Genomic DNA, 19,454 nt, shown 5'->3' on the forward strand with positions numbered 1-19,454 from the left:
GTGAGCGCCGCTGATCGCGGCCGGGTGTCAGCTGATTATCACAGCTGACACCCGGCACTATGTGTCAGGGGCGGTCACGGACCGCCCCCGACACGTTAACCCCTTGCACACCGCGATCAAACATGATCGCGGTGTACCGGGAGTTAAAGGGAAGCATCGGCAGGGAGGGGGCTCCCTCCGTGCTTCCCTGAGCCCCCCACGGCAGCGCAATGTGCAGCGCTGCTGCGGGGGGCTCCTATCCTCCAGGCCCCCGAATCCAAGATGGCGACGGGGGCCTTCGGGGACCTGAGGAAGCTGGCTTCCTCAGTGCCTGCAAAGCGCAGGCAAGAGGAAGTCTTCTTCAATGCCTGTGACAGATTGCTGATCTGTCACAGTGATCTGTGATGTGACAGATCAGCGATCTGTCACAGGACAGTGATGTCCCACCTGGGACTATGTAATAAAGTAAAAAAAAAAAATTAAAAAAAAATGTAAAAAAATAAAAAAAAAAAAAAAAAATCGCCAAATAAATTAGGAAAAAAAAAAAAAATATTCCCTCAATAAATCCATTTTTTGGAAATAATAATAAAAAAAAAAACAATAAAAGTACACATATTAGGTATCGCCGCGTCCGTAATGACCTGCCCTATAAAACTGTCCCATTAGTTAACCCTTTTAGCGAACCCCTTAAAAAATAAAAAACGAAGCAAAAAATAATGATTTATTATCATACCGCCAAACAAAAAGTGTAATAACGCGCGATCAAAAAGACGCATATAAATATCCATGGTACCGCTGAAAATGTCATCTTGTCCCGCAAAAAACGAGCCGCCACACAGCATCATCAGCGAAAAAATAAAAGTTATAGCTCACAGAATAAAGCGATGCAAAAATAATTATTTTTTATATAAAATAGTTTTCATTGCATAAAACCGACAAAAACATAAAAAAACGACCTAAATGAGGTATCGCTGTAACCGTACTGACCCGAAGAATAAAACCGCTTTATCAATTTTACCGCACGCGGAACGGTGTAAACGCACCCCCCCAAAAGAAATTCATGAAACGCTGTTTTTTGTTCATTCTGCGTCCCAAAAATAGGAATAAAAAGCGATCAAAAAATGTCACGTGCCCGAAAATGGTACCAATAAAAACGTCAACTCGTCCCGCAAAAAATAAGACCTCACATGACTCAGTGGGTCAAAATACGGAAAAATTATAGCTCTCAAAATGTGGTGATGCAAAAACTATTTTACAATAAAAAGCGTCTTTTAGCGTGTGACAGCCGCCAAACACAAAAACCGCCATAAATAGTAAGTCAAACCCCCCGTTATCACCCCCTTAGTTAGGGAAAAATAATAAAACTAAAAAAAAAGTATTTATCTCCATTTTCCCGTTAGGGTAAGGCTGTGTGCACACGCTGCGGATTAGGTGCGGATTCATCCGCGCGGATTTTGTAAAATCCGCAGGTGAAACCGCAGGTCAAAAGACCTGCGGTTTTAACTGCGGATTGCTCTGCGGTTTTGTCCTGCGGTTTTTCATCTCCTCAATAGAGGAGATGGCAAACTGCAGGAGAATCCGCAGAAAGAATTGACATGTCAATTCTTTCTGCGGATTGAAAACCGCAGATAATCCGCGCGGAAAATTCCGCACCGTCTGCACTGCGGTTTTTGATTCCCATAGGGAATCATGGTACTGTACACCGCAGCAGAAACTGCTGCGGGTCCGCAGCAGCCCAAACCGCTGCGGAACCGCAGCAAAATCCGCAGCGTGTGCACACAGCCTTAGGGTTAGGGGTGTGTTGGGGTTAGGGTTGGAGTTATAATTGGGGGTTTCCACTGTTTGGGCACATCAGGGGCTCTCCAAATGCAACATGGCGTCTGATCTCAATTCCAGCCAATTCTGAGTTGAAAAAGTCAAATGGTGCTCCTTCCCTTCCAAGCTCTGCCAGGCGCCCAAACAGTGTTTTACCCCCACATGTAGGGTATTCAGCCTACTCAGGACAAATTGCAAAACAATTTTTGGGGTCCAATTTCTCCTGTTACCCTTAGGAAAATAAAAAATTGGGGGCAAAAATATCATTTTTGTGGAAAAAAATGATTTTTTTATTTTCACGTCCGAGTGTTATAAACTTCTGTGAAACACTTGGGGGTTCAAAGTGCTCACCACACATCTAGATAAGTTCCGTGGGGGGTCTAGTGTCCAAAATGGGGTCACTTGTGGGGAGTTTAAATAGTTTAGGTACATTAGGGGCTCTCCAAAGGCAACATGACACCCGCAGACCATTCCATCAAAGTCTGCATTCCAAAACGTCACTACTTCCCTTCCGAGCCCCGACGTGTGCCCATACAGTAGTTTTCTCCCACATATGGGGTATCAGCATACTCAGGACAAATTGGACAACAACTTTTGGGGGTCCAATTTCTCCTGGTACCCTTGGGAAAATAAAAAAATGGTGACTAAAAGATCATGTTTGTGGAAAAAATACAAATTTTTTATTTTCACGCCCGGGCGTTATAAACTTCTGTGAAGCACTGGGGGGTTCAAAGTGCTCACCACACATCTAGATAAGTTCCTTGGTGGGTCTAGTTTACAAAATGGTGTCATTTGTGGGGGGTTTCCACTGTTTAGGTACATTAGGGGCTCTCCAAAGGCAACATGACACCCGCAGACCATTCCATCAAAGTCTGCATTCCAAAACGTCACTACTTCCCTTCCGAGCCCCGACGTGTGCCCATACAGTAGTTTTCTCCCACATATGGGGTATCAGCATACTCAGGACAAATTGGACAACAACTTTTGGGGTCCAATTTCTCCTGGTACCCTTGGGAAAATAAAAAAATGGTGACTAAAAGATCATGTTTGTGGAAAAAATACGAATTATTTATTTTCACGCCCGGGCATTATAAACTTCTGTGAAGCACTGGGGGGGTCAAAGTTCTCACCACATATCTAGATAAGTTCCTTGGGGGGTCTAATTTCCAAAATGGGGTCACTTGTAGGGGGTTTCCACTGCTTAGGTACATCAGGGACTCTCCAAACGTGACATGGCGTCCGATCTGAATTCCAGCCAATTTTGCATTGAAAAAGTCAAACGGCGCTCCTTCCATTCTGAGCTCTGCCATGCGCCGAAACAGTCGTTCCCCCCCACAAATCAGGTATCAGCGTACTCAGGACAAATTGCACAATAACTTTTGCTGTCCAATTTCTCCTGTTACCCTTGGTAAAATAAAAAAAATTGAACCTGAAGTATTTTTTTTGTGAAAAAAAGTTAGATGTTCATTTCTTTTTAAATATTCAAAAAAATTCCTGTGACGCACCTAATGGGTTAATAAACTTCTTGAATGTGGTTTTGAGCACCTTAAGGGGTTCAGTTTTTAGAATGGTGTCACTTTTGGGTATTTTCTATCATATAGACCCCTCAAAGTGGCTTCAAATGTGATGTGGTCCTAAAAATAAAATGGTGTTGTAAAAATGAGAAATCGCTGGTCAACTTTTAACCCTTATAACTTCCTAACAAAAAAAAAATTTTGGTTCCAAAATTGTGCTGATGTAAAGTAAACATGTGGGAAATGTTACTTATCAAGTTTTTTGTGTGCAGTATCTCTGTGATTTAAGGGCATAAAAATTCAAAGTTGGAAAATTGCGAAATTTTCAAAATTTTTGCCAAATTTCCATTTTTTTCACAAATAAACGCAAGTTATTTGAATGAAATTTTACCACTAACATGAAGTACAATATGTCACGAGAAAACAATGTCAGAATCACCGGGATCAATGGAAGCATTCCAGAGTTATGACCTCATAAAGGTACAGTGGTCAGAATTGTAAAAATTGGCCCGGTCATGAACGTGCAAACCACCCTTGGGGGTGAAGGGGTTAAAGAGAAAACAAAACACAATTGTGTCTACTGTTGGATTTGAAAGCTGGACCCCCCCCCTTCGCTTTTATTACTACTCATGTCCCCCATTATTGGAACGGTCTTAGCTGCCTGTTACATATTGATATGGCCTCAATCTGTGACAACTCTCAGTACAGGTTGTGCTGTGATTAAACCCAGGAGAACGGTCAAAGTGTCCAGCCATCCATCAATCACGTGATAGCTGTGACCAATGGAATTAGTGGCCGGTCCGCTACCTGCACGGTATACCTAAAGCTCATAAGAGCATGGTCTACATGTGAATTAAGGAGGAAGAAATCATCCTAAGGGTATGTGCACGAATTTGCCGCTGCAGTTATCCTAGTGCTTTACAGTACAATTCAAATCTATGGGATAAAAAACGCTGTGCACATGCTGCGGAAAAATCCACACGGAAATGGAGGTTTATTTTCCGCAGTATGTGAATTCTTTGTGCGGATTCCGCAGCGTTTTTACACCCATTCCATTATAGGAATCCGCAGGTGTAAAAACGCAGGCCAAATCTGCAGGAAATCCTGCAGATTCGGCCAAAAATAGATTGCACGTGGAAAATTCCACACATGAATCCGCAACGTGTGCACATACCCTTAGGCTTTCCGCCTTCTCTTGAGGGTGGTATGTGTGAGGACATCAGGTTGTGCAGCGTAACATGGTGAAGATCTACAGGGCTCTAACAACCTTTATAAGCTCCTTTTGTAGATTAAAGAGAACCTGTCAGCTGTTTGGGCCGCTATAAGATGCGGCCACCGCCTTTCAGGGCTTATCTACAGCATTCTATAATGCATTCTATAGTCCGATGGGTGTCGCAAATTAACTAAATGATTACCCTACTTTCAGCGGCGGCAGATAAAGGGAATCTGTCACCCATATTTCGTGATATCATGTAAAGATATCACCCAATTGTGCATCCCATAAGGATTCTATTAGGGCTTTTGACTCCCCTGACCCCGCACCTTTGAGGCATAAATACCTTTTTGATCTTGTTGGGGATGTATGCAAATCGCCACGGTCCGGTCCGATGGGCGTGGCTTAGTCTCCTTCTCCCCCCCTTCCTCCGCTTGCTGCATGTAATCTTCATCTGTGAATAGCACATATAACGTTGGTTTCTGCGCTTGCGCATTGTAAAGGCCACCGGCGCCTGCGCAGTATGCTTTGCCCGTAACTTCTGTATTTTTCTCCCACTCCTGGTTTTGGCTTATAAATACTGAGGTAAAATACTGACAATGTGAATGGGGCCTTATACACAGGCTCCACCTGCAGCACCTCACTAATCTCTATGCACATCCTCATACTGCAGCACCTCACTTCTCTCATTTTCCCATCACATCTCTCATTGTTCCCCTCACACCTGCCATTTTGACATCACACCTGTCATTTTCTGATCACTCCATTATATTCCCCTCACTCATTTTCCCCCCTCACGTGCACAGCAACTTCCTGTTATAAGCACAACAGTGTAATCCATGAAGCTCCACCCTTTCCCTTGACATCATGACTCACAGGAGCAACTCCATTCTAGGCAAGATGGAGCTAGATGTGGCCTTTGCTTGCTGCGCACTGATACTCTGAAGGCAGCCCTGATTGTAGCTCGCAGCGGCTGGAATGTCACAGCTGGCGAGTTTTGCAGGGTGACTTTAGAGGTGAATGTGACTCCGCCCGTACGCTAACAACGTGGGCCGTGTGGACGGGGCTTTGCATGTTGAGTGTGGCTATGTGGAGTGCTCGTGGCTTGATAATATACACACACACTCTGAGATAGAGATATATATATATATATATATATATATATATATATATATATATATATATATATCTCTATTAGTCACCATTCCCCAAAAAAGGACAGTGATCATGTAATCCACCAAATACAGTTAAGGGCAGGATCAAGTATTGTAGAAAAAATGCCTTTCAGCAGCAAAAAAAACAAACAAAAAACCCACATTTGAATTTTGTATTTATTTAAAAGGGCTTTAATCACAAAATTATTTTTACATGACTATATACAGTACATGATATATTTACATTTTTGCAGGTGTTTTTTTTTACAGTAGGGTACCATAAAGAGCAGCACTTTGTTCATTTTGATATGCAGCATCCATTTCTTTTGTATCTCTTATTCGTGGGCAAAAGCCATAAGGTTAAATTACAAGCAGTTGAGATGCAGGGCACAGTGTGGCAACGAAAAAAAACAAAAAACTATACTACTCAGTGGAACTGGAATGTTCGACTGTTAAAAAGGGGTATTCCAATCTCTAAGATCCTATCCCATCCCAATATGTAGTAAGTGTAATAGTAATAATATTACCAAATACCTAAAATTAGAAATGCTGTACAGTTCTTCTGATTCGCCATGTTGCTTACCCTATGTGCAGGGAACAGAAGTAGCTTTGGTATCCATGGTTACAGTCAATCATAGTGACAGTTGTTATTGATCGTAACAATGGATACCTAAGCCACTACAATGCCCTGTGCATGGGGTAAGCGACATAGCAAATCAGAAGAACTATACTACATTTTTAACTGGAGAATTTGCTAATATTATACCTACTACATAATGGGAAAGTATCTGGGAGATGTGAATACCCCTTTAAAGTTTCTTTGTTTTCTGACTTGAGTACAATTGACTCCGTAATTTAATATTCAATTTTTAGGGGGAAAAAGGAAAAGAAAAATGGTGAGTGATCATAAGTGGTTACCATATGGTTTAAATCAATGCATTAACAAACCATAACTTAAGAATCCCTGAACTTTTTATTTGTAGTTAAAGGGCATGTAAACTAAGTCAACTCGGTAAGTAGCTAATGTCATGCACAAATACTAACATGTAGGATATTTAGCAACTTTAGGTTTGAGATCACAAGAGCCTATGTTTTACTACAGCACAATTTTTGTATCCAATGGGCATTAAAGAGTGGATGTTCTATCTGTAGGAAACTCTCAGATTTATGTGCACAGCACGGCCAAGGGTAAAAACATCAATCATCTGAGATCACATACTTGCAATATAATGACATATCATCCACAGACGTCAACCCTACATATACCGGTCACAAGAAAAGCCTTCAGTGCACGTAGACAATGGGTGATGGAGTCATCTGATTATATCATGATGGTTGATCTGTCATACTGTGGCTATATTATTTACATAAAGCAGTGGGTTTTAAACACTGACTACGTGCCTAAAAATGACTATATACAAATCTAAAATGTGCCTTCTATTATCACAGGAACCTTATTAAAGAAATCCGATGGGACCATATTTAGTTACCGTAATCTTGTACATTTAATGTATATTTAAAATTGTAACTAAAATTTTAGTTGATCCAAGTCAATCATAAAAAATAGTCATTTTTGTTCTAGTTTCAAAAAAAAAAAAAAAAGTCTTGGGAGTTTTAGGCAGTCTCAATTGTCACTTGCCACTAGTATCAGATATAACTAAAAACTGATGGATTTAGAGGTCCCCTGCTTTGGTCTGTGCTTTCACAAGCCATGTTACTCTGTGCAGTGCATCATCAACACAGCTAAAAGGACTGTGCTTAAATTTGAGTGTCCCACAGTGCAATGGTTTGTAGCAAAGAGGATAGGACAACTCTCTGTAAGGAAAGGATACTGCATGACTTTCCGGATTAAAAAAAAAAACAAAAAAAAACCAAACACATAATACAACATATTACAGATTAGCACAGTCTGAAGCACAAGTGAGGAAAACAAATAAATAAAATAAATTATTGCAACAATCAAAACATACACAAGCAAATATGAAAAAAAAAATATGCAAAATCAAAACACACAACATCCCACCCCCACGGACGGATTGTTAAGCATCGCAACAAGCAAAGAAAAAAAAAAAATGTCTTCTGGGAAGCGACATAGGTTCTTTATTTGAAAGAAATGTAGAATTGTGTAAAATAAAAACAAAGCACAAAACATTACTAAGCATTGAAAAGAGTTGTTCATCCCCAGTGGAATTTTCAGCAAACTCTGTAGCTTGCTGAATCCTAACAGTTTATAATATAGACTGAGGGCTCGTGCAGACAATCGGAGAAAAAAAATAAATAAACTGCAGCATGTGCGATATGCATCCGATAACTGGATGGCACTTGGTTATGCAAGTCAGTGAGTCCACGGAAGGACTGCACTTGGAGGACATCCCACTTAGGTGCGATTTGCACGGACTGATGGAGAAGAAAAGAGATTTTTTTCCCCAATTCTCATCCAAGAAAATTCGGTCACACTCTGATCAAAGTGTGATTAGCACGGAAGGACCAATTTTTCTTGGATGAGACAAAATGCTGTTGTGTGATCCTAGAGTTCGGATCTGATGCCAGTTCTAGCATTCATCACATGACCACAAATGTGCGACTTGCATACGTGCGGTCACATGCCAACTAGGTTTCCATCCACTTTGCTCAATAGAACACCAAAAGAAGTGGATGAGAATCTAGTCAGCATGTGACTCGAGTATGCAAATTACATACTTGGGGTTACATTACGCCCACTCAAGCGGAGCCGAGTCCTAACAGCGTCTTCCCTACACACTGAGGATTCAGCAAGACACCATGCTTGCCAAAACTTCCACCGGGGTCAGACAATGCCTGTTACTTATATTGCATTGTGGTAGCTTTTAATTTACATTCTGTTATTCCAGAGTTACTTAAAGTTGCCTAAACAAGCATACATATCTGTGAAGATTAATTTCAGCCAAAATTCTATGCGTGGCGGCAGAATTACTGTACTTGTATAAATAGAATAAACTGTTACTGAAGCAACCATATACATTTAAAAAAAAAGGTTTTAAAAAATTAAAGTTGCACTGTGGTTGCTATGAGCGACAACGCCAGTTTAACCAATCACAGCTGAGCAGATTCTTAATTCGTGAACAATTGCTTTAGCAGAAAATATACTAGTGAAATGCAGGGGGTTTACACCAATTATTCATAAGCAACCAGACAGTTTTGGTTTTTTTGGCTAATGAACAAATAAAGTAATGTTAGTACACTGCCTACATACCTGCTTTATTGTTCCTTAAAGGGGTTTTGCCACCATAGTAACTGATTACTTATCTCTAGGTTTGGCAATTACTTAAAGGTGCCCATAAACATCAAATGTAAGGCGGTCAAAACCGCCAAGTTTGGTGGGATCGGTCACTTATCTGATGTGTATAGGTGTTTCCACACTATCTTCAGATATATTGCAGCAGGACTGAAAATGCTGGAGTTGCGGTTTGCTATATAACGTGTATGGGCAGCTTAACTGACCGGTGGGAGTCCGAATGCCAGGAGACCCCGCTAATTTGAAAATTGAAAGGACCAAGGCCCCTTTTTGGTCTAGATCAGCGGAGGTCCCACAGGTTGGACATGCACCAGACTGTTATATGATATATTAGCAGTAAGCCATTACATTCTATGGCAACAAAAGACCCTTTAAAATAAATGAAATGTGTGACTGCCTAGTAACAGTTATATAGTACCTGCAGTGACATTTATTTACAGATGTATTCTTATAACTGGCCAAGAATGAGGCACTGAAGCAGTAACCTTACCAATATGAAAGGGTACAATAACGAAGACTACAACTTGTAGAGGGCATAGGGATAACAAAGCAAAAACATTCCGCAAATGCAGGAAATCGGGTTAGTTCTGCAGTGCACTTTAGCAAATTCAATGGAATAAAATAAAATTAAATGAAAATGTAAAAAAAAAAAAAACAAACCTGAGGGGTACTTCTATTTATTTCATAGACAATACAAGAAAAATAATCTTAATATATTTATATAGAACATTTTGTTGCAAAAGCTAGAATTCTTTTTATACATTTGTGCGCTCATTTTTACCAGCAAAATATACATACTTTGCTTAAGTACAGAACCTTAGAAAAGGGGAACACGTGGTTTAGCTGGTTAGCAACTGTACTGTTTAACTTGGGAACTGCAATCATTTGCAGAATGACCAGTGTTATCAGACAGAATCACTAGTTTGTGAAAGTTCCCCGCAGAAACTTTACGGCTGTTGTGGAGCCTGCAACAACATGAAATCAGTAAAAAAAGGCCACTTTTCAAAGCCCTTATGCAGAAAATGAGCTGCCTTTTTCTTACACATTTTGTGGTGAAGCAGTCCAACAAAAACACTCAGTCACTGCCAGTCAGAACAGGAAACTCCAGGCACATAAAGGGTTAAATCCTAAAGGCAAAACCCAGCGCAGCAATACGTGAGGGGCAACCGATACCCGCTGGCAAACCTGGCTTCAATGAATGGGTTCAGAGCTGGGGAGTCATGGAATAAATATGGTCTGCCACAAAGAGGGCTAACATCAGAATCTATAAAATCATTATTACCCCCCCCACAGTGCTTCACTTTCAATAAATTAGACTCATAATAGAGGTTTAAAATGCAGAACAAATTTTAGGTTTTTTTTTTTTTTTTTTTTAATTGTATAGGTTACTTAGACTTGCTAAATAAATTTACTGTACATTCTCCTATACACATTTTTACAAGACATCGCCAACATACATATGTATGCATATTTTTACACGCATGCAGATTTTTTTTTTCTAACCCCTTCACGACCTTGGGATTTTCAGTTTTTGTTTTTTGCCCCCCTTCTTCCCTGAGCCCTGACTTTTTTTTTACTTTTCCGCCAATATGGCCATGTGAGGGCTTGGTTTTGTTTTTAGAAGAGATTTGTAATTTTGAACGGCACCATTGATGTACTGGAAAACGGGAAAAAATTCCACGTAAAAATTGCAAAAAAAAAAAAAGTGCAATTCCACAATTTTTTTTTTTTTTTTTTTACCATGCTCACCAAATGGTAAAACTGACCTGCCATTATGATTCTCCAGGTCATTACGAGTTTCCAGATACCATTCATGTCTAGGTAATTTTTGGTTTTTAACTGGTTTAAAAAAAAAAAAATCCGATGTTTATTTTTTTTTTTTTTAAAAAAAGAAAGCATTTTCTGAGACTTTTTTGTGCGCCAAGCTGACATTTTTATTGATGCCATCTTTGGTAGATACGATGTTTTAATAGCCTGTTATTGCATTTTATTGAATGTTGAGGCGACCAAAAAAAAACCCCCGAAGTTCTGGTGTTTTGATTTTTTTTGTCCTGCTAAGCCAACTGGATCAATTTATTTTATATTTTGATAGATCAGACATTTTTGAACACTGATACCAACTTTTTTTTAAATTATTTTTATGGGGCAAAAGGGGGCGTGATTTGAACTTGTGTTTTTTAATATAATTTTTTTTTTTTACTGTATTTAAAAGTCTCCTTGAAGGTGCAATTGTTTAATCGCCTGTGCTATACATAGCAGAGCTTCAGCACTGCTATGTATAGAAAAAAAATTAGGAGTTTCTACGAACACCGGCCACAGGCCAACATTCACAAAAGGATTGTGATGACAGACACAGGGGTGTTCAGCAAAACCCGCCCAACTATCACATGATGGGCAGGATCAAGCGCATGTTAAATGTCTCTGTTAGTCATTGACAGCGGCATTTAACTGGTTAAAAGCTGTGGGTGGATCAGAGTTCCACAAGCACCTGTTAGGAGCACTTGATGATTGATTAAATCAGCCATCATTTGCGGGGAAAGATGCAGGCTCAGCGTGAGCCCGCATCAAAGCAGGGACAAGGTCGATGACGCACATGTACAGTCGTAAAGGGGTTAATATAAGCAAAGGGTCAAGCAATATAAAGAAAAACAAGCTGTTCTATCCTAAATTAGATCCCTTCAGACTGCCAACCATGGCAGGTGGTGAGGGAGGTAGCATAATGAAAAATAAGACAAGGCAAAACACACAAAAAAAAAGTTTTTTCAAAATGTCAAGAATATGTTTTTAAAGTACAGTAGTACTTAAATACAGGTTTTTGCACATTACTGAAAAGCAGTATTCTACCTGATATAATTTATTTAATCCCAACATTTGAAACTCTTATTATGGTCATCCGAGTCACGCGTTTCCTAGTCCATTACATACTTTCCCTGAGTAGAAAGTAGAACAGTCTTGGACATAACCACATTTGTGTTTCACTGTCAGTGAGTGGACCACAAGGCCCAGACTGACCAAGGGTCTTCTGACTCGCACTAAAAGCCATATATGCGTATTAGGCTGTAGGTCACCAGGTAAGCTCATACAATTCCTCTGGTTCATGGTCCCTGTCAGTATTATCTGTTGCGTGCGGTGTTTAAAATCGCCAGATGTTGCTTCAGGCAGTGTCATCTGTATCCAGCTTATAAAACAAAACATGGAAAAAACCTATCACAAGCAGGAGACAGGGTAAAAATCTGAAGATTTATCAAATATGAACACAGGTTCTACAACAGTGGTGCACAACCTTTTCTGGAGCACCTGTGTACTTAGGGTATGTGCACATGTTGCAGACTGCTGTGTGGAATTTTCTGCGCGGAATCTGCATCTCTTGGCAGAATCCGCAGGTCAAAATCCGTGCTTTTTAATGCAGATTTCCTGAGGATTTGGCCTGCGTTTTTACACCTGCGGATTCCTATAATGGAATGGGTCTAAAAACGCTGCGGAATCCGCAAAAAGAATTGACATGCTGCGGGAGAAAAAATGCTGAGTTTCCGCACTGATTTTTCCGCAGCATGTGCACAGCAAATGTTTTCCCCCCATAGAATAACATTGTACTGTAAATAACTTGCGGATCTGCAGCGAATCCGCAACATGTGCACATACCCTCTATGTGAGTTGCCAAAATGATTCTCATTACGCCCATAAAACTACATTGAAGAAAGTCTCATGCATGTATAGCCACCTATCCACCTACTGATTTCTGGAGAGCTACAAATGGGACAAGTCACCCACCACAATGTGGGGGTTCCAGAAAAGGATACCCCTAGTGAAACAGATACTTATCTATCCATGCACTGCAATATACAACATTTTTCTCTGGTAAGGAATATAAATGCCAGAAACCAACAGACAAGCAAGTCCATGACCAGATGGTTTGGAATTGTATAGAACGAAGGAACAATGTTAGAGGGCAAGAAAAACTAAACATGGCAGATGACCCAGTTTATTCATACAAAAGGGCATCTACAGCATGAGTCAGAAATCTGCAGGACACCAGCAGTTGTGAAAGTACATGTCTCAGATTTAAACGGGGCCAAGTTTGTCAATTGGCGGTTTCACAGCGTCCAAGGATGGGTTTAAATTACGAGTTATGTGTCGTTCAATGACCACCAAAGGCTAGATATTTCCAAATCATTGGTTATTTAGTAGTGTTTTTAAGAAGGCAGACTGCAAAAAACCATGCACATGGTTTTGACTTACCACTGCACTCCATTATGAAATCCAGAGGAAGGGAATGCTGATCTGAGCAAAGGAAAGTTTAGGGAACCTGAGGGCACCAAATTGGCTCACCAAACGTTTAAAAAATGTTTTCCAGTACAAACATATAGGCTGCTGTATCCTACACTCAGGGCAGTGGTCGTGCATATGAAGACAATCTCAGAGTCCACAAAAATTAATGGATTTGAGAGTGCGTTCTCAGTTGCTTCTATATCTCACATGGACATGGGGTTGGTTGGGTTATAGCAGGAAGACCCCAAAAATTCCCCAGTCTCAACTGAGATGTGATGATGCTGTCAACAAGTGTTAAACTACTACAGATTTGGCCCTGTTAAATCTAGTAGTAAAGATATGATATATATTTGTTTAAAAACCATAACAATGTAGGTAACCTAATACTCATCTCTATATCATGATGAATACTGTTGCTTAGATTAAAAATGGGTCAAGCCCATTCATTTTAGGCATGACCGGACCATTCAATGTGTATAGGGGGGCCTTCTAACACATCAATAACTAATGATCTTAAAAAAATAAAAAAGGTATCTTTAGGGATTGTTGAATTTCAAAGCTGGGTTCTTTTGTTCTCAGGGAGGACAAGCTGTCACCAAAGATGTCTAGCAGTTGCTTACTCCACTCTCCCCACTTAAAACACTTGCACCCTTGTCTGAGCGTGCATGTCTCAGGACGGTTTGGGAGACACAGCATTTTGCCCACAGTTATCCAAGGTATATGGGAACCTTTAGGAACACATTGCAAGAAAATTTCTCTACCACATGCTGCTAAAGATTTATACGTATCCCATATAGAGACAGATGCCCTTTGGTTTATGCCCATCTTTAACTCTTTAGTGCCTGGAGAAGGAGCAGAGACACAGATCTTCATGTACAACAGGGGTGGGGAATCTTTTAAGCCAATGACCAGTTGGATATTTATACCATCCATCGAGGGCCGTACAAATCATGCGCTAACAGCCCACAAAGCACGTCCTGAGGCTGGCACAGGTGGCAAGACGTAATCTTTCACTGTATGCGCCTCAGCGTTCAGTAGTGAACACTGCATGTATGTGCTCACAGAGCAAGAAGAAATTAATGGGCTGATGTCTGTCAAAATACAGCTGCCATCCCAAGCACTGCGGTCCCCGGGAATCTGCCCGCGGGCCGGATAAAAGGTCAATGAATGCCGTAAACGGCCTGCTGGACCCGAGGTTCCTCACCCCTAATGTGCAGTATCAGAACTCAACACAGCAAAATTCACAGCTCTAAGGTCTGAAATGCATAGATTTATAGCCGAAAAAAAAAATAGAAATTTTAGTTTCATTTTTACTGATAATTATAAAACATCTGCTCGCTTTCATAGAATCTATTACAAAGAATTCAGAAATGATTTATAGTGCAAACACTTGATGGTTTTAGGGAGCAATAAATGGAAGAATTGTGAGCAAAGACCGTCATCACACAGACATTGTATCCTCTGAAAATATATCCAGTATCACTGCATGTAACAGGAGTCTAATTACTACAACAAGCAACTGATGAAAAATGACAGGCATCGGGCACAAAAAAAAATAAAAATAACCTCGAGTAGATTCTTAAAAACGTGAAGGGTGACGAACAGACTAGAGAGTAAAAATGGAAAATTATTCTTTGGTACTGAACAAGACTTGTTAATACAAATGAATAAGGGCCGACGTGAGATTTAACTTAAAAAGGCACGAAAGTAAACATTATATGAAAGTTTAAAAATTAGGGGGAAAAAAGTCATTATTACAGCAGTGGGATGCTAGCAGCGCAGTAGGATAGCCTCAGGCTGTGTAAGCGACCTCAATGCTTACGCCGGTAGAGTGATGCATGGTTAAAAATTAAGATGGTTTTATCAATCTATATGAGAACACTGAAAGAGTATGATACAAGTTTTATTTAGGCGCCATGGAAAAAAAAATTAAAATTACAAGTGAAAGACAATGGTCCCAAGGTGTGAAGGCTGCTCCCTTCACCATCAACACACTGAGTGCTGCAGTGGTACATAAAAAAATGATTTCATTTCTGAAGTCTTTGCAAGACATGTTATCCATTCAGACATAATGTACAGACATGTGTATGAATGGAGGAATTATGAAAGCGGTCCAGGGCTCTGCAGTGAACTGCTCCACAATACATTGCAGACATCCCATGCGGCACACACAAATTACCCACCCTAAAAATAACAGGACTAATAAGCCCGATAGTAGCTGCTACGTAATTGTGACAACTTGGTAACTGCCATTCTCCAGAGAAGGTGGCTTTGCTTCTGTCGTAGTTCTTGGCTTAGGTGGCCAGTCTGGATCGACCAACAGCTCCTGTGCTAGGTGCATGTATTTGGCTTTAGGAGTCTTCTTTTTACAGAAACACAAAAAGGACAAGAACCGCGCTGCCCACAGATCATTTGCCTCCTAGAAAAAAAAAAACACATTTGATCAATGGACTTTGAAATACCGACTTCCTAATCTGCGGAAGAGAGTATGTAAATGGACAACTACGATCACAAATCTGTTCTGTATGTGGTAGAATAGATCAAAACCAGAACCCCCAGAATAAAAGGTTTTGTTATGTGCATTTGTTAGTATAGACCTGAGAGACTTTATTGCAAGCATTTACATAAAAAGCAATAGCTGCCCTTCCACCAACGCAATCCTTTCACAAAGTCACACACCATGCAGTAACACATGCACAGCCTAGCTAACAGATGTAGTGAGGAGATGAGGAGGCACACAGATAACAAGGCACATGACACTGCTAGCTGCTAAGGCAACAGATAAGGGGACCTGCCAATACATATGAACAGTGAGGTTCCAACCTGTGGGGGGTGGGTGACCTTGTGGGACTCTCCCTGCTTGTCTCGGTTGAACACAAGTTTCCAGAGTATGATATCAAGGACGATAGTCTGCGAGAAATTGTGGGTGGGTGGGAAGAATTAAAAGCACCGGTTCATTAGAAACATGCAAATTAGATCAAATATTTTAAAACAGGTCAACAACTCATTAGGACACAATCACAGTGCTCAATTAACAGGTACATGGGAAGAAATGCTTGTAGAAACACTTGGGATTTCATGCCTTCACTGTGTCGTAACAGAGCAGATTGGCGAAATATTGACACTTTTGCCAAGTGATTTTGGAATTCGAAAAATACACAAATCTAAAATTGACAAGGACATGAAGTCCATTCTCACAGCTAATGAATCGAAAATTAAATAGAAAGCGACATTGCAAATCATTTGCATGATGTGTCCTATCAATTTGGGTCTAGTGCTATGCATTGCAATGGACGGCTACAACAACCACCCACTTATGGCCATGGTACAGCCGTATGCGGGAGGGTCCAGATCAAAGCTAGCAAAAATTCGAGACGGTATAAAGAGTATGGCAGCAGGGTCAGCGGACACAATTTTTATTTTGCTACCTTAGGAGATGCACCGGTCTGCATAATGGCTGTATACACAAAATGCAGGGACACCTTTAATTCAGGACTATTAGTAAAGTTGATTTTCATTCGAAATGTACCGAGATTATGAAAATATTGCAAAAGTTTCCAAGCCTTTAAAAAATAGTAAAATAATGGGGTTATTCAACTTTCATTTTTTTCTTTTCTAAAACAGCGGCAAATGGTATAAAATAGCAAACAAGGTCATTCTGCAGATTTTTCTTTCCAAGTGCTCTGCATGTGCCTGCTACAGACATTTAGTGGCCACAGTGTTCGTGTGCTGTACTACTGGCATAACATTCTGCTCGCTTGTAACCAAATACCAGGAGGACTGGCAGAAAGAGGAGTATAATTTTCTCTGTATTGTACACCATTGACAGCAGTATATATTTAAAGGGCATCTGTCAATAGGATCAAAGCCCTCCTGTGTCATCTATATGGGCATGCAGGTCATAGGAAGCTAAATAACATTATACATTGATATCTGCGATTCAATGTCTTATTTCAGGGAAATCAACGTTTTCTTAATATGGAAATGAGCTGTTAAGATCTATGGGCCGGACATAGATCTTCCCAAGAATCTGCCTACATAGCTTATTGCAAATGAAAGAGGGCTCTGCAGTGAGATCAGGAGAGAAGACTGTCAGTCATTACATGTCTCACACTGGTAACTCCACCTTTCATTTAAAATAAGCTCTGGAGGCGGATTCTCTGGGCGAACAGTGTCCAGCCCATAGTTCTTAACAGCTCATTTACATATTATGAAAAATGTGTATTTCTCTGGAATAAGACATCAGATCGCAGGTATCATTTTAATGAAATTTATTACCTACATGCCTACAGAGATGGCTTAGGAGCGTGGTTCCCACTGACAGATTCCCTTTCTAATATATATAAAAAAAAAAAAAAAAAAAAAGTTGAAACTTAAGATAACTTACTCAAAGAAGTAATTCCAGAGATCACACCCAGTGAAACAGTCACAAGGGTGATAAATGTATTTGAGATAGATCGGGAAATATGTTTGGCTGTTCACCATTCACTTGGCAAAAGAGAATTCAGTAATATCTGGTTAATTCATTCAGTTTCATTAAAAAATAAAACGTAAATTTCCCTTGACCTTCCCATTAGTACTGATCACTTAATAAATGAGGCATGTTGAATTATACGTGTATACATATACTGTATATATAGAAATTTTGATTTGTGATCACTTGTGTTTTTGTTTTAATATCATTGAAGCAAAAACAGAGCGACATGGGAACTTGCATTTAAGGGACCAGAGTGAACCAAGGCCTTAGCATATGACATGACTTTAGTAGTGCCATTTTTTTTCCCAATCATAAAAATTGCACTGAGGTTTAAATTCTGCAAGTTCATTTTACCCATTTCCAATGTTGTGATCCCAAGGGGCTGATGAGTTACAGAATTCACTCATGGGGGGAATAAATAAAATGAATCCATGATAAACTATCAGCACATTGGGAATGGAGGAAGAGAGGTTGTTACATATCAATATATTGTAGCGAATGTGAGGCTCCTCATACAGTAGTAGACACCCTATAGAACAGAGGCCAGCAAACTGGAATGCTGACTGCTGTGAAACTAAAACTCCCAGCATGCCATGACAACTGCAAGCGGTGTCTGTTGGGAGTTGCAGTGTCACAGCAGCGGAGTGCCGAAGCTTGCAGACCACGGCTTTAGAAGATTTGTCGTATTTAGTACCGTATAAGTTATTTGGGTATAGATGTGATTCTCTCCTGGTAAAGTGACCATTATGATTAGATCACTTTTTGGGAAAGGGGAATAACCAGACATTTCACAATATGTAACAAAATAGGTCACTTGAACACTAGAGTTGAGTCAAAAGATCTGCAGGACCTTGTTTCAGTGGCGATGTCAGCAGCCCGTGACCACCAGACGAGAGCCCCGTGAGCCTCCTCCTATCTGCCGGCATCCCTGGTATCTCTTCTAACATCACATCGAGACTATGCCGGACGTTGCTCCAAGCCTATTAATCAGAATATGCGCCGGGCCCTGAAAATCTTTTTGCTCGATTCTGACACTTCTACTGCTAGCAATTCTCTCTCTATGGCCAGCTTCATAAATTTCACAGCAGCAATCAAATATTACTGGTCAGAAAAACAAGCCATAAATAAGTAACCAGCCCAGCACAAACAGGTATCTGAAGCCTGTCCATATGACAAGATGTGGGCAGTCTGACGTTTTCGCATGCTTATTAGGAATACATGGATGCAAAGAATACTTCTGAGAACATATGACTCCTCTGCAGTATATGAAGGCGATGGGTGTCGCTGAGCAAACGCAACCAAAACAACTGTGCAATATGCAGCATGCCGTAAATGCAGCAATGGAGAATCTGGTGCTGTAAAGCATTAGGCAACAATTGGAAAGCACTTTTGAGCATAAATGTGTACAACAATCATACTTTTCATGACCATTTTTGCTAATATAGGTAAAAATTTAACATGAGAACTAGAGCTACCACAATATATATAAAATAAGGTTTTTTGAATTCAACTTAAACATCTTTTTATAGCGAAAAAAACAAAAACGTTTTACAAATAGAATTTCTTCCACTTCTCTCTACATTAGTCATCCCCTGCTGTGTGTCTTCAGTATCTGCCTTCTGCAGCTGCCCTATTTCCCAATCTTTGGGAGAGAACTCTTCCTGTTTTGTGGTCTTCTGGTTCAGCATCTGAACATTGGGTGGAATCAAACCACCATCGGTACAGAGGTCACTATGACAACATGGAACTTCACACCTCC

At 40.3% G+C, this 19,454-nt stretch overlaps 2 protein-coding genes across 3 annotated transcripts in view; both read right to left on the bottom strand.

The window, feature by feature from the left end:
- Positions 1-15,429, bottom strand: part of LOC141092500 (uncharacterized) — a 33,950-nt gene extending 18,521 nt beyond the window's left edge. The window contains exon 1 of the mRNA XM_073578687.1: positions 15,402-15,429. The gene's annotated coding sequence lies outside the window, so the exon portion shown is untranslated. The remainder of the gene's footprint in view (positions 1-15,401) is intronic.
- The window catches only part of ATP13A3 (ATPase 13A3), a 192,748-nt gene continuing 179,128 nt past the window's right edge, over positions 5,835-19,454 (bottom strand). The window contains exons 32-33 of one of the 2 annotated variants that reach the window (XM_073578684.1): positions 16,042-16,128; positions 5,835-15,637 (exon numbers count right to left, since the gene is read on the bottom strand). In XM_073578684.1, coding sequence (XP_073434785.1) covers positions 15,440-15,637; positions 16,042-16,128 — 285 coding nt within the window. In that variant the 3' untranslated portion in view covers positions 5,835-15,439. The remainder of the gene's footprint in view (positions 15,638-16,041; positions 16,129-19,454) is intronic. The other variant, XM_073578686.1, reaches the window with a different exon arrangement.

The sequence above is a fragment of the Dendrobates tinctorius genome, unplaced genomic scaffold (genome assembly GCF_039654945.1).
Source record: "Dendrobates tinctorius isolate UK_male_01 unplaced genomic scaffold, ASM3965494v1 ptg000060l, whole genome shotgun sequence".
NCBI classification, from domain to species: Eukaryota; Metazoa; Chordata; class Amphibia; order Anura; family Dendrobatidae; genus Dendrobates; species Dendrobates tinctorius.